The following is a 13,695-nucleotide window of genomic DNA, read 5'->3' on the forward strand; positions in this document are numbered from 1 at the left end:
AAGGGACAGTGCCTTGTAAAGAGGTGAGCTCTGGCCGGATCCACACCTTCTTTAGACAAGAGGAGGAATTTGAGTGCCTCTCTGAAGAGGACAGACTCAGTACCTGTCTGTTTGATCTATATGCTCTCTCTGCTATGCAGGGTACGCTGTATAGGTGGCATGCATTCCCCGTGCTGGTGGAAAGGAAGGATGAATTGTCAAGATAAATGGATTGAAACTGCTCTGTAAATGTTGCATACAAGGCTGTATGTGGTAATGTTTAACTTGTCTCCTGTTTTTCTTTCCATCCATTAGGCAATACTGACTAGTGTACATCTTGACAAGGTCTCCAAGCAACATTTCCTGTAGGGCTGAATGACAGCAGAAGCAGCCGGGCAAATTGATGAGCTTGCTTTGGGAGCCTACAAGTAGGCAAAACCAGAACGCACGATGGGTCAGAAGGTCACAGGTGGGATAAAGACTGTGGATATGAGGGACCCGGTATACAGGCCTTTGAAACAGGAGCTCCAGGGACTTGACTACAGCAAACCCACACGTCTGGACTTGCTACTGGACATGCCTCCGGTGTCGTACGAAGTCCAGCTACTGCATTCGTGGAACAACGACGATCGCTCGCTGAATGTATTCGTGAAGGAGGATGACAAACTGATATTTCACCGGCATCCGGTGGCTCAGAGCACAGACGCTATCAGAGGCAAAGTGGGATACACGCGAGGACTGCACGTGTGGCAGATCACGTGGGCGATGCGGCAGCGAGGCACGCATGCTGTGGTAGGGGTGGCAACAGCAGACGCCCCTCTGCACTCCGTAGGGTACACCACGCTCGTAGGAAACAACCATGAGTCGTGGGGATGGGACCTTGGGCGCAACAGATTGTACCACGACGGCAAGAACCAGCCAAGTAAAACCTACCCTGCCTTCCTAGAACCAGATGAAACTTTCATTGTGCCGGATTCCTTCCTGGTGGTTCTGGACATGGACGATGGGACGCTGAGCTTCATTGTGGACGGGCAGTACATGGGTGTTGCCTTTCGGGGACTCAAAGGGAAAAAGCTGTACCCCGTGGTGAGCGCAGTGTGGGGACACTGTGAAATACGGATGCGCTACTTGAATGGACTCGACCGTGAGTATAGCTCTATTTGTTTTAGCAGTACAAATAAAAATCTGCGTGCCGCTTACGTGCGGGCTTAGTACACCATCCTGGAGGGTTTTCACTTTCCCGAAGAGGTGAGGATTTCGTGGCAGCAGTGGGATGTAGAGAAATCTCTGAATCCTTAGTGGCAATTAAAACAGCTTGTCTGGCTGGGTAACGTGTTGTTAATAAGGTGCTGCAGGGAGCAAGTGAAGTTTGGGGAGGCATAGTGGGAGAAGGAGATGCCAGTTTGTCTGGAGCAATGACAAGCCTTCCTATACTGCTACCAAGGTCTCAGCAGGAATGGCCTTTTTGGCCAGTTGTTCTTTGCAGTGTAATCCTGGTGCCTTCTGCAGGGAACAGTCCCTGAGGGACAATCACCTTCCTGCAGTGCCTGATGAAGGGACTCATTAAAATCCCCTGCAGGAAGGAGTGGGAAGAGCTGTCCCTCCCTGAGGAAAGGGGAATGTCCTATCTTTGAAGAAAGTAGCTTGCTTTGTTTCTCTCAGGGCAGGCTGTGCTGATTTTCAGTGTGGGGCTGGATATTGCAGCCAGCCCAACTTGCATGCCAGGCCTTTTACTAATAGGGACCTCAATCCCTAGCTAAGCTTAGTAATAAGTTTGGCTGTCCAAATGTGCTAAAGTCTTATCTCTCGTAGTCAGAGGTTCCCACTGGGCCAGACTGTGACTCAGTCCTCTGGGTAGGGTGGAGGAGAGAGGTGAAGGAAGTGGATTAATATCTGGATTTATGTTACTGAAATAAATTTGGCAATATTGATATGAAAAGGGTAGTGTTTCCTCTGCATTCCAGAAGGGTGTCTGCCCAAAGGCTGTAGCATACTAGGCTTTTATTTGTGCTTAGAACATGTTTGTTATGACGCTGGGCCAGCCGTGTCAAACCCCTGGCACTGGTGATGTGAGGTATGGAAAGCAGCACTGGCACCCGAAAACTGAGCTGTCAGAACAACCAGGAGAGCCTTGTGAGGGGATAGGTGTAAAATCCACAAGTGCTTTGAGAAATATACCTCAATTTGGCAAGACAGGTATCTATACCAATGCTTGCAGACCTGATGTGTCTTGTGTTCGTGTGGGCAGAAAGCAAGGCATGCTGCTCAGAGCAGAGGGAAAGGGCCAGATAGCATCTCCTGCTGCTTAAGCACCTCTGGTGAACTCGTCTCTTATTCACTGGGTTCATAGGCAACCAATGACACTTCCGAGGAAGCTTCTTTTAGGTTAGAGAAGTCCTGCTTGACTTTGGAAGCAAACACCTGCATGCAACAGGGACTTCCCAGTGTATTAATAAAGCCTGAGACATGCTGGACCCAGGTGAAAGTCTGCAGAACAACTGCTTGCTGCCTGTTATTGAAAAACAGTTACTGGATTCTTCAGCTCTTGATTCTTTAAACTGGTTTAGAAATGAGGCTGATTGGATGGTCTGCGTGTTCAGCTTATTCTGTCATGGAGTGTGACTAAATTCTTTGCAAAGCAGGTGATCTATCCACTGAGACAGTTGCCTCAACCTATTTCTATCATGAGCCACAACATAATTGATCTTTTTCAAGGGAAGGCTTAGCTCAGAAAAAATAAACTGGGGGCTGTCCCTCAAGCGGTGTGTTACTCAGACAGTAGCGCCACTATTTTCTTTGCAGCTGGCAAGCATTTCAGTGGCTGTTGAGGCACGATCTCAGCGCTCAGCATAGGTGTATTCCTGTAACTATTCTGGTTTTTCCTATAGTCAGCCTTCTTCCCATCAGCTTTTTAGCAGATGAGCTCAGAGCAGGAAAGGCTGAATAACCCCGGAGAATCGAAATCTTTTGAAGTGAGAGCTTTTGGCAAAGCATTTTCTCACCAACAGAGAGGAACCGAGCTTATCCTGCCACAACAGCTTATAGAATGGCAGCGGCTCCAGCAACCAGGTTTTTGGAAGGGTCAAGGCCAAAGCTTGCAGCTCCCTTCAGAGCCAGCGAGTCTGTGGAGCTGTCTGCACAGAACTGCTCTTAGCAGGGAAACAGCCACCTCCTGTATTGGATTTGGTTGTAGCGTGCTCTCAGCATAGGAGTGAATCATGGGCATGAGGCCAGGAATGACAGGACGCTATTTTGGCACGGACAGAAAGAAGGTGTCTGGCTCTAACCCCTTCTGAGCATTCAATAGCAGCACTGTGTCCAGTGATTGTAGTGCTTGTGAATGGAAGGAGGTCAGATGCGTGTGCTTTCTCTTCTGGTCTATCTTTAGTAAGAGGGGGTTATCAGGGCAGAATAGCTGAGGACAAAGTTCTGCTCTGTGGGAAGAAGATCCTCTCGGCTTTTAAGGCCATTAAATCAGAATATACTATGTTAATGCTAGAGGCTTTGGAAGCCCAGGCCCCTCGTCCTCTGGCTAGACAATACCTCTGCCCAAGCTATCTCCATATGGAGCAAGAGGAGTTGGGACAGACTTGGAATACAGCACGCTTGTACCCCAGAGAGGGTACAAAGTTTTGTGTAAGCTACGTTGGGAAGTGCCAGAGGAGTGCTGCCAGTAATAGGTTTCTCCAGTCGTATCGCAGCCAGAGCCAAGACGTGCAGTCCTGCTGTACAGAGATCTGTCCCTGCAGGAGAGGCAGCGTGGATCCTGAAGTAGGTCATGAGCAGCAAGATGGGCAGTGCTGGGGGGCTGAGCAACCCTGGGGCTGCTTTCTGGCACAGGACATGGTGACAAATGGTAGGAACAGCACTGCCCTGACAGCTGTTTGGTTGTTCTCCACCCATCTCTCCCCGTGGAAGAGGTGTACTTAGAGGTGTGATGCCTCAGTAACGATGCTCGAAGCAGTTCTCTGAAGTTCTGGTGCTAGAAAAACATTCCACTGCAGCTTCCCCTGCAGCAGGTAATAGCTTGGGATGCTTAGCAGGGATTGATGGGGGGGGAAATAAGGCATTAGTTCAGCTCTGGCTACTAACTTGAGGAGGAGACGGACCAATTAGAGTGCAATTTCTGACTGTTACCAAGTCTCTACAGCTAACAAACTCTCCTTCCCAGCCTTTTTGCCAAAAAACAGATAAACTGCTTTCTCTGCTTTTCATTAGAGACGTTTTTTACGTGGACTGTTACTTTTTCCAAAGTAGAATCAGGAGTGGCCTGAGCAGAGATGACTGACCTCTTCTGTCTGAGCTTTTCAATGTTAGCTGTTATCTTTGAACTTGGAAGGAAGGGATTTGTGTCCACCTATTGATGGAGAGGCTTCTGGTAAGAAATACAGTAACATGATCGTGCTTAGAAATTAAGCTTTCCCAGTCTCTCAGCTGTTTAAAACAGCTGTATGAACAATCAGATTAATTTGGCTTGTAGCAGTGGAAGCTAGAGCTGTTGGCATCTATCAGAGTTCCTGAAAACTGCAGCTTCTCAGCCAAGCTTTTCTATTTTTGGGGATGTTTTTAGGTGTCTGTGTTCAGCCTGAGATGTCTCTAAAGAAAGCTTTCTAATGGTGCGTGCTGAGCATCCAGATTATTAGAAGGATGTCTGGTTACCTACTGAATTTGGGATGCCTTTGTTTTAGCTGTCTCTTTGGGGCACAGGAACCCCTTGGGCTTGTGCAGGTGAGCTTGGAGAGACTCAGCAACAGGAGCCGTGAGAAACTAATCTGTGTTCCTTCTGTGCAGCTGTGATGTGCTCGCCCTGGCTTTGACCTCAGTCCCCTGTATTCTGTCAATGACTGTTCAGCAGCAAAGGTCCCCATATGCCTTGCCTGAAAAAACTAGTATTATCTTGTTCAGTGTTTGTAAGTACAAGGTGCAAAAATAGTAGCAGAAGACGTGTATTTTTCCCAGGTTTGTAATGTAGGAAGAAATCCTCTGATGGGAAATGTCACAATATGAGTAGTGACACAAAGCTTTGACAGATGGCTTTGCTTTTTTCATGAGAAGTAGCGGCAGAAATGAAAGGGGTGACAGTTCTGTTTCTAGTGGATAAAAACAAATCAGAGTACTTTCTGGGTGCCCATACCATATGATGCTACCAAACTGTCTGCTGCTGTCTCTTACTTCAATAAATCTCTTCCAAAGGTTTTTGGATAGTGCAGCGAGAGGCACAAGCTAGAAGACGTGTTCTTACTTGAATGTTGTTGCAGAGAAGAAACTTCTTTTAGGGATTTTAGTCTCTCTTCCTTCACACGCAACTTTTTAACTTAAGTAACTTCCACAGAAATGTCGTGCCCTGCCCATGTATTTGAGCTGAAGCTGCTGACTTGTGGATGCTGAATGGTTTGGGTTTTGTGAACAAGCCAGGCATCCACTTTTCTTGCTCAATCTTTTTTTCTGGGGGATTTCTAGAACAAACAAGATGAATGTGTAGCTTGTGGCTTGGGATGTTAACGTCTTGGCTCTCTCTCTTTCCAGCTGAACCACTGCCTCTGATGGACTTGTGTCGGCGAGCTGTGAGGCTTGCTCTGGGCAAGGAAAGACTGAATGAGATCCCTACGCTGCCACTGCCAGCCTCCCTCAAGAGTTACCTGCTCTACCAATGACCTTCATGTTCCGGGATTGAGAGTTGGAACCAAGGCAAAATATCTGGAGCTGACCCACTAGGAGATGGGTTTGCCACCCTTGTGTCATCGCTACTGTTGGAACTCCTTGGCCAAAGTACTTCTGTCACTGATACAGCCTCCATGTGCCCTTACTGGCAAGCTCTCAAGTAGTCCTTGTTTCAGAACCGAGTGGTTTTTGTTCTTTGGAAGTCACTTCCCCTGCACACTTTAAGGAAAAAAAAAAAAAAAAAAGCAACACTTAGAAGCTCTGTTCCTCCCTTTTTCTCCTGATAAAAGGCTGTCCTGCATCCTTTGGGTTGTAGAGCCTGGGAGTGAGCTCTCCTGTACCAGCTGAAGGGAAGAACATAGTTTAGGGGAAGGGAAGGCACTAGGAGTGGTCATCTTAAGACCAGGTGCTAAGAACAGAAAGGCATGGGGTGGCCAGCAGAGTTGGGAAGAGTCTGGAATACCAAGAGGAATTCATTGCTGAGTTTTGAAAACCAAAAAAACCCAAACCCTGAAACACCAAAACCAAGAACCCTTCCACCAGGACACTTAAATTGGAGGAGGTGGTTATGTTGCTGATATCTGTCTCTCTGCTAGGACTCCTTACCATGTTTCATAGACAGTAAACCTTGCTTTCTTGTTTACCACCATCACACTCAGTTCTCCTGTTCCATTCTGTCCTGCCTCCTCTTAGTGGGTGTGACTCGGTTGGTTGAACAGTCACCCCACGTCTTCGTCTGCCCTCTTCCTCTTGACTTAAAACTGTAGGTTTTAGTCTGGGACTGAAGGGTTTCTTGCTGATGTAAGGACAGGGAAGGGACAAACTTCTGCAATAAAGTCCCTGGTGAGACAGACTGGATGTCCTCAGACTTGTTACTCAGCTGTAGGTCCTGCCATCTTAGGTCTGCTTTCTGTATAGCCTGTTCCACGGTAAGGTTTTAGAGAAACACAGTAATTCTCTAAGGGCTCTTCCAGGGAATTCTCTTCTTGAATAAGCTGCTTAGTCACCCAAACCAGGCTTTGTTCTGCCATAGACCATCAGCATAACCTCTGTTTAGCGATGCAGCTGAATAGTTCTGTCTGTTGCTTGGGGGTGGGAAGTTGTCCCAGGGAAGGTGGTGGCAGTGTAGCTGCGGAAGTGCCATAAGCAGACCAGAAATCCAGAAGGTGGTTGCTGCAGAATGTAACTTGAGAGACTTCACCAGAGCCCAACGGGGTTGATCTTCAAGCACAGCAAGAAAATAAACCTCTCCAGAGCTGGGGGGTTGGCAGGGGAGAACTGCAATAAACAGGACAAGCAATTCAGGCAAAATCAGCACATCCCAAATAGATTCTTGCCTCAGTAGCCAAGTAAAGAGGATGACACTCCTTTACTAGCAGGAGCTGCTCTCTTGACCTCTCCACAGGTTACTATGCTGCCTTTCTGGGGTTATTTTGCACATTTCTTTGTCTTGAAAAAATGTTTGTGTGGTTGGTTTTTTTTGCTCTTGAGTTATTCCTTCAGTTCTGTGTAGGTACAAATGAGTTTAGTTGTTGAAAATGTTAATATATATATTTGTGGTGTATGTATAAGAACATGTTTTAAACAGCTGCTGTAGGGTACCTTTTTAAAAATAAACTACTTACATAGTATATTTTTTAAAGCACAGAATTGGTGCCAAGACTGGGTGGGGTATGATGTGCCCCTTTCTTTTTTAATCTAATATTGTATGATTTTTTTAACATAGAGGTTTGTACTAGTTTCTGTTACAGGGTGGGACACAAATTGCACAAAAAATAGTGTGTATGGAGCCCTACTTGGTTGCCTTCGACTTGAACCAGTGTCTTCCTTAACTCCAGGGAAGCCTGTGTTCTCCTCACTTCTAACGCTCTTCATGCTCCCTTGTCTCCATCTCTTCTCACTTCCCCAGTACATTTTGTACAGTTTTAAAACTCTCACTTCCTATTTTATGGCTGTAGATAATACTTGGTAACCTAATAAACTTTATTAAATATTGCTTGATGCTGAGTTTTATTTGCATGAGATGATCAGAATTTTCCATATCTAGCTTCCGCCTGAAGGCTGAGCGTACTTCCAGGAACTCAACCCAAGTAGGTAAAGCAAGGGCTGTTGGGACCTTGCTTCGAAGAATAAAAATTTAAAGCTGGCACCTAAAAGCTGTGTGTAGGTGGAGGGCGAGCTGCAGCTATTGGTAGGCTGTTGGAACCTGTGATTTTGTACATCTGCCATTCATGCCTAAAGATAGCTATTCCTGGTAGAGCTGAATTAAATCTGTTAAGTCAAAGGAGGAAGCTAAAGCTGCCTTGAGTTACAACTCATACAACTTGTTCTACACAACTCGTTACACTATACTATTGTTTCTTCAAGTAGATTCAATAGACCAGGGCTTTACCTATCTTTCTAAACTTGATATGTTGGGGAGGTTTGCAAGCATCTCCTAGATTACAGTAGACAAACCTTTTTCTTCCAGAAAAGCATCTTGTGAAAACAAAAAACAAGGCTCCAACCTACCACTTCGTGTTGACACCTGACTTTCTGTCCTTCTTAGGTAAAGAGGTGACAGACAGAAGAAAGCAAAATGAAATGGTAGGGGCTAAAGGAACCCCTGGCCATAGCACAGTGCACTAAGCACAGAAGGGGCTGTAGCAGGCCAAGCTGAGTGGTGGAAATCATTTCTGTATCACGTGCTTGGAAAAATGTCTGATTTCCATGTGTTCTGAACAACTCCATCACCAGCTTGATTTAGCTCGTCACTGAATGTGGGTTTTCAGTCACTCCCTACCTCCTGCTCTGCTTCTGAGAGCTCTATTTGCACAAGAGGCTTTGTTCCTGGGTTGCGAGATGTGGATTGCCTTTTGTGGAGTACAGACTTTCTTGCTTGCTGGTATAGTGCTTTAAGTCTCCTCTGCTTCCCACCTGTGTGACACAGCGGTGCTCTCAAATGCTATCAGCAGGTAGGCTAAGGTTCCCCAAAGTGACCAGGTGCTTTTGCCAGTTATGACAGAGGCTTTACTTCTGCCTCCTGGCCACGTACTTCTGTCTTTCCTGCAGCTACCGCCTTGTGCGTGAAAAGCAAATCACTTCATCAGTTCACATAGACACTACAAAATGTGAGGCTCAACCGAAGCTCAGAGGTATGCTTATGAACTACCTTATAAGGGTACTGGGTGAGGAGAACTTTTTTCTTTAAAAAAAAAAAAAAAAAAAGAAAATGCAAGTGCTTTCTTTCCCTCTCCAATCACAGCAAAGATTTTTTTTTGAATTTTGGAAGGTTTCATCCTGTTTGTTTTCCCACATGTAGAAGACGACTCTGCACATCTGAAGCTGAACAGTCAGTGTGTTTAGTTATCAGCACAGTTGTGTTCAGCTGCAGCACGTTTTGGGGCTGGGAGTGAAACTTATTTCTTGCCAGCTTCGGGGGGAAGGCTGCCCCTGCCTTGCTGGGAGTGGGGCTGGAGGGGTGCTGGGAGCACAGCGGGCTGGGGAGGGCCCACAAGGTGGGGCGGGTGCAGAAGACTGAGAAATTAGTTCATGCTCCGCTCCAGACACCCAAACAGGCTTGTGTTCCAGCTGCATGGAATATTTGAAATAAATGACCTGCTCGGGGCTGGGAGTTCGCCGTGTTTATGTACGGCGCCATGGCGACGGTGGAGGAAGTCATGGGATGGGGATCGGAGCTGGTGGAATCAACAAATGATATCACAGATTAGCAAGGCCTAATGAATCAGTGGCTGCTTCCCCTGCTCTTGCCTGCTTTCAGGCACAGGCATGTGGCAGGCAGACCGGCTCCTTTTTCCAAGCAGCGTTGAAAATTACAAGCCCTGCTCATACCACGGCCGCCTTGAAAGCCAACGCTCTTACGCTGGCCGGCATCTCTCATCTTCCTGCTGTTGCTGGCGCAGCATGTTCGTGCACGTGGGACTGCTCTGCCCCATTTTACAGGAGGCTCCTGGCCTTTGTAGTTTGCTGTTGCCTTGCTGGTGAGACAGAAGTGCTGCGACAAACCTGCAGAGAACCTGGTGTCCTGATGCTCCGTGGGCATAGCTTTTGGGTTTTCCTGAGATTTGAGGCTTTGGTAAAAGTGCTCCGAGTCGAAAGGAAAGTGTGAAGAGGGGAAGCTTTCACTGGATGCCTTTAGCAGCTGATTAGGAAGTCTGTCATTCCTTTAGCAGTCTCATCGAAATTCCTTGCAAAAGGAAAGCCCGTCTTGGGTGCAGGTTATGCTCTCGTGCAGCACGTCGGTGCCGGCATTCCTGCTGTGGGTCTTGACCAAAGCTATGACAACGTCAACGAGACAGAAAAACCTGAGGAGGGGGAGGACAGTTGTTGATTCTCGCCTTTGTCTGCAGCACTGGCACGTTGCTGATGAAATGATTTCTCTCAGCGCAAGCAACCTCCCCAACTGGGTGCAGCCATCGGTCTGTACCTGTCCCGTTCTTACCCCAAATTTTTCAAGGCTGTCATCCCATTCCCTGTGCCTGAGATGTACAAACTAGAAGGATTTGTGTTATACTTTCAAGAACCTACTTTGGCAGTTGTGCTTTCTTGCCTGATTAAGTTAAGACAATCATGAAAAACATTTGCTAGCGTGCTCCCCCCTCCTCGCCCATATGCTTCCTATGCAGAGCTAATGCTGTTGATCTTGTGCCAAAGACTAAGTTGCATTTGACTGGAGAGGGAAATACGTAGTGATTTATTTAGCAAGGTTTATTAAAATTAAAAACCTAACCCAAAGCACAGCCTTTCTTGGCATACAAAGCAGTGCTGAAGGGAGCAAAATTCATTCAGCGCTTGCACAAAGCACATTGGAGCATTGATCCTGTCCTTGCACATGTTTTGATTTGAGACTATTGCAGGCTTGTCTGCCCTTCAGACAGAGAACTATTTGAAGCAGCTGCCAGATGTTTTGTCTGACTTGTGTTTTACAACTTGCTTACTGCTTAGCAATGCTCTTCCCACCGGGCGTCCAAGCTGCCCTTGTGCATTCTGTTCCTGTGGCATCTCCGTGCCGGTTTCCTGCCGTTAGCCCCGGTCACATACGCACGTAGCGCAGGGGAGATGCAAGCCTGCGGGTTTTATTCAAAGGCTCGGTGTTGCACGTCTGCTGCCCAATCTGCTGGCCTCATCTGGGACCTTTTCTGGGACTAGCACAGAGCAGCCACATTCCTCTGCTCACATGTTGCCGCAGCGTACAGAAGTTGAGGTGGTTTGCAGGCTCCTAAAAAAGCAGCGATGGCCACACAAACAGCCCTCTGAATTTCAGCATCCTAAATAACCCAACGCTAACCAGTCACGCTGCACGGCTTGGGAGGCCTTTTTGGCTGGCTGTAACTTAGCTGAGCTATAAACTGTTTTTTTCCACTATGAGTAAAATGGACAACAATTCCCAAACGCGGCGAAGCAGGGCAAAGCCCTCTGTGTTTTTTTCAGGGCTGTGACAGATGTGAGTCAAGTGAAGGATGCACCAGCCCAGGAGGGATGCCTCACATTTCCCTGGTGTTCAACCTGCTCCAGCAGCGTGCTGTTGATGTCAAGTGGCTCAGCTGGGAGCAGTCCCAAGTGCCTGCAGGTTTAGGAGCACACATCCCTGGCTTTCTGTGTTTCTGCACCACACACATGTTCCTCCAGACCCTCACAGGCACGAGGACAGTATCTTAAGGCCTTGTCAAATGGGTTTAACCTGCAGTTTCTCACTTTGCTCAGAGTTGCAGCTTTTAGGAGTCAGGGGCTTCTTAGGCACTTAGCCCTGTGCTTTCCTCTAACATCTTGTATGGTTGCTCTGCCGTCTTCCCTTACGGCCCAGGGAAGCCTTGTGGTGCATGGTACTTCGGGGCCACAGGCCAAGATGCTAATTCTGGATAACCTCCTAGGTTGTCCTGGGGGGTTCCAGCACACCTATTCTTACAGGCATCTGTCCATTTCCCCTCTCACAACCTCTTACAAAGCCATTAACCATTATTTAGAAGGGCCTAGCTGAATTTTACTGTCCGAACCCTGCATAAGAAAACATGCTCCCCAGCTTATTACTTTGCAGGGCACACAGGCAGTCAAGAAACACCTGCCTAAACTGGCATCTGGCCAGGACACAGGTGTTGCCTTTTTTTTTTTTTTTCCCCTTTCCATTTATGACAAAATACTGTGGGTTTCCCACATCAGGCTCTGAAAAACCTTGCTCGCATACTTTTCCCAGAGCAGGCGCCTTTGGGAGCTCAGGACTTCCTTGCAGGCTGAGCAAGCGATTCACTGACCTGAAAGGTAAAGTGCCACCTACTGAATCAATAACTTAATTTCCTGCCACATGCTCGATGTTTCCTTTGGAAGAGGACCACCTAATATCGAATAGGGTCTGTACCTACTTAATTTGAGGTCCAGCACAGGGGGACTTGAGGAGTAGCAGCTGTTCCTCCTGAATAAAACCTGTATTTTTCAAACTGTCTAGACACCTGGGTGGGTTGCACACATTAGCAGCAGAGCTAGTTAATCATGTCAACCTTTTTCTTTCTATAGAGGCCCTTTTTTGTTTTGTTTTGTTTAATGAGCTATAGAGAAACCCAGGGGAAGACAGTGACTCCCGCAGACAAGTGGGGAAATCTGATCGCTACGGCTGAGATTTTGACATTCTTCATTCTCACCTGGTGTAGACAGTGCCCAGATTTCAGGATTTCAGAAATTATTAGCTGTCGTGTTTGATAACGATACTCTGACACAGTAAACCCTTAAAACAGGAAGATGTATTGATGCCTGACGTGGGCTCTGTGAAATGCTGTTAAATGAGAAGATGAATGAAATGGTGCAGCACAATAGGAAATTACAGCACTGAAAATGAGATTTAGAGAATGCTAAAAATGAAGTTTTTAATTGATTTAGTAAAGAAAAGCTAGAAGGGTGAGCACTCTGAGTCTTTATGAAGCATCCTTCTTAGATAAATATAGGTTTTCAATTGTTCTTAGCTGTTCTCACAAATGCCAAGTATCTATTCCAAAGTGAAGTGCAGTGTGATAAGATCCTCTATCAGAAAGAAAAGAAGGTGACTCTTCATACACAGTCTGACACTTCTATTTGTGTTAAAAATAGGAAAAAAAAAAAGCAAATAAATCTAGAGATTAAATGGGAGATAGACATTTCTGGATACCCACTCTCAGCAGATGCATCCTGGAGTTAGGACACCTCATGAGATGGGCGTGCAGATCCACAGGCAAGCAATGCCCTAGAGGATGCCTAACATTCAGAGCAAGAGACCCGTGAAACACGGGTCTGCCTTTTCTTGTTTTTATGCCTGTGTTTGCTAAATATGTTTCAAACTTTGTAATCAAGACTGTGACCCTGGCCTTAACTAGAATGTTTTGCTCTTTAAGGTTGCCTGGCACTAGCACTGATCTCAATTGCATTTCAATAAGCACAAGACATGGATGCTTCTCTACCCAGAATAAATGCAAATTAAGTAATATTATGGTCATACAGATAGGATGCCTGCAACCTAAATGAGCATGAGAATCCCTGGGCAAGCTATGGGACATTTCCCAGAAAGTTTAACTTGAGTCTAGGAGAATCAGGCTTCAGCATTAAATACTCTCTCCCCAGATGAGTGTTAAATTGTCCTTTCTGAAGAGGTGAATACTGAAAGAACAGGTCCAACTTCAGAAAATAAAACGAGGCAAGAAGAGTCTTGGTCAGGAAAAGCCTATGACACGTTAACCTGTTACAAGATGCATTTGGCAAAGGTTCAGGCTCACGCTTGGGGAAATGAAAAGGGGAAAAATATTTGGCCTAAGGGCTGGTTCAGTGCTCATGGGCCCAGCTACTTGATGAGGGCTGGTAGGTGTAAGCTGGCAACTGGAACTAAACCTGTGACCTTGTAGGATCTGTGGAGTGGCAGCCTGGGTACCTGATCAATGGTTATGGTGGCTTTCTTTGGTTGTTTTCCCAGCGGTCAGCTGCTCCACACGGTGCTAGAAATAGAGTGAGAGATGCAGCACGCTGCAGACTGCTCGGAGTTTCTAAAGCCTCTCAGATATCTTCCTTGCCAAGTTCTCTTGGAGGGAGATTGTGTAATCA

The 13,695-nt window shown here is 46.6% G+C and overlaps 1 protein-coding gene across 12 annotated transcripts in view; it reads left to right on the forward strand.

Moving 5' to 3' along the window:
* Positions 1 to 7,635, forward strand: part of SPSB1 (splA/ryanodine receptor domain and SOCS box containing 1) — a 39,322-nt gene extending 31,687 nt beyond the window's left edge. For all 12 annotated transcript variants that reach the window (XM_040533290.1, XM_040533301.1, XM_040533292.1 and 9 more), the window contains 2 exons: positions 295 to 1,123; positions 5,506 to 7,635. In XM_040533290.1, coding sequence (XP_040389224.1) covers positions 430 to 1,123; positions 5,506 to 5,633 — 822 coding nt within the window. In that variant the 5' untranslated portion in view covers positions 295 to 429 and the 3' untranslated portion in view covers positions 5,634 to 7,635. The remainder of the gene's footprint in view (positions 1 to 294; positions 1,124 to 5,505) is intronic.
* Positions 7,636 to 13,695: the final 6,060 nt, after the last annotated feature.

Source organism: Cygnus olor, chromosome 21, assembly GCF_009769625.2.
Source record: "Cygnus olor isolate bCygOlo1 chromosome 21, bCygOlo1.pri.v2, whole genome shotgun sequence".
NCBI classification, from domain to species: Eukaryota; Metazoa; Chordata; class Aves; order Anseriformes; family Anatidae; genus Cygnus; species Cygnus olor.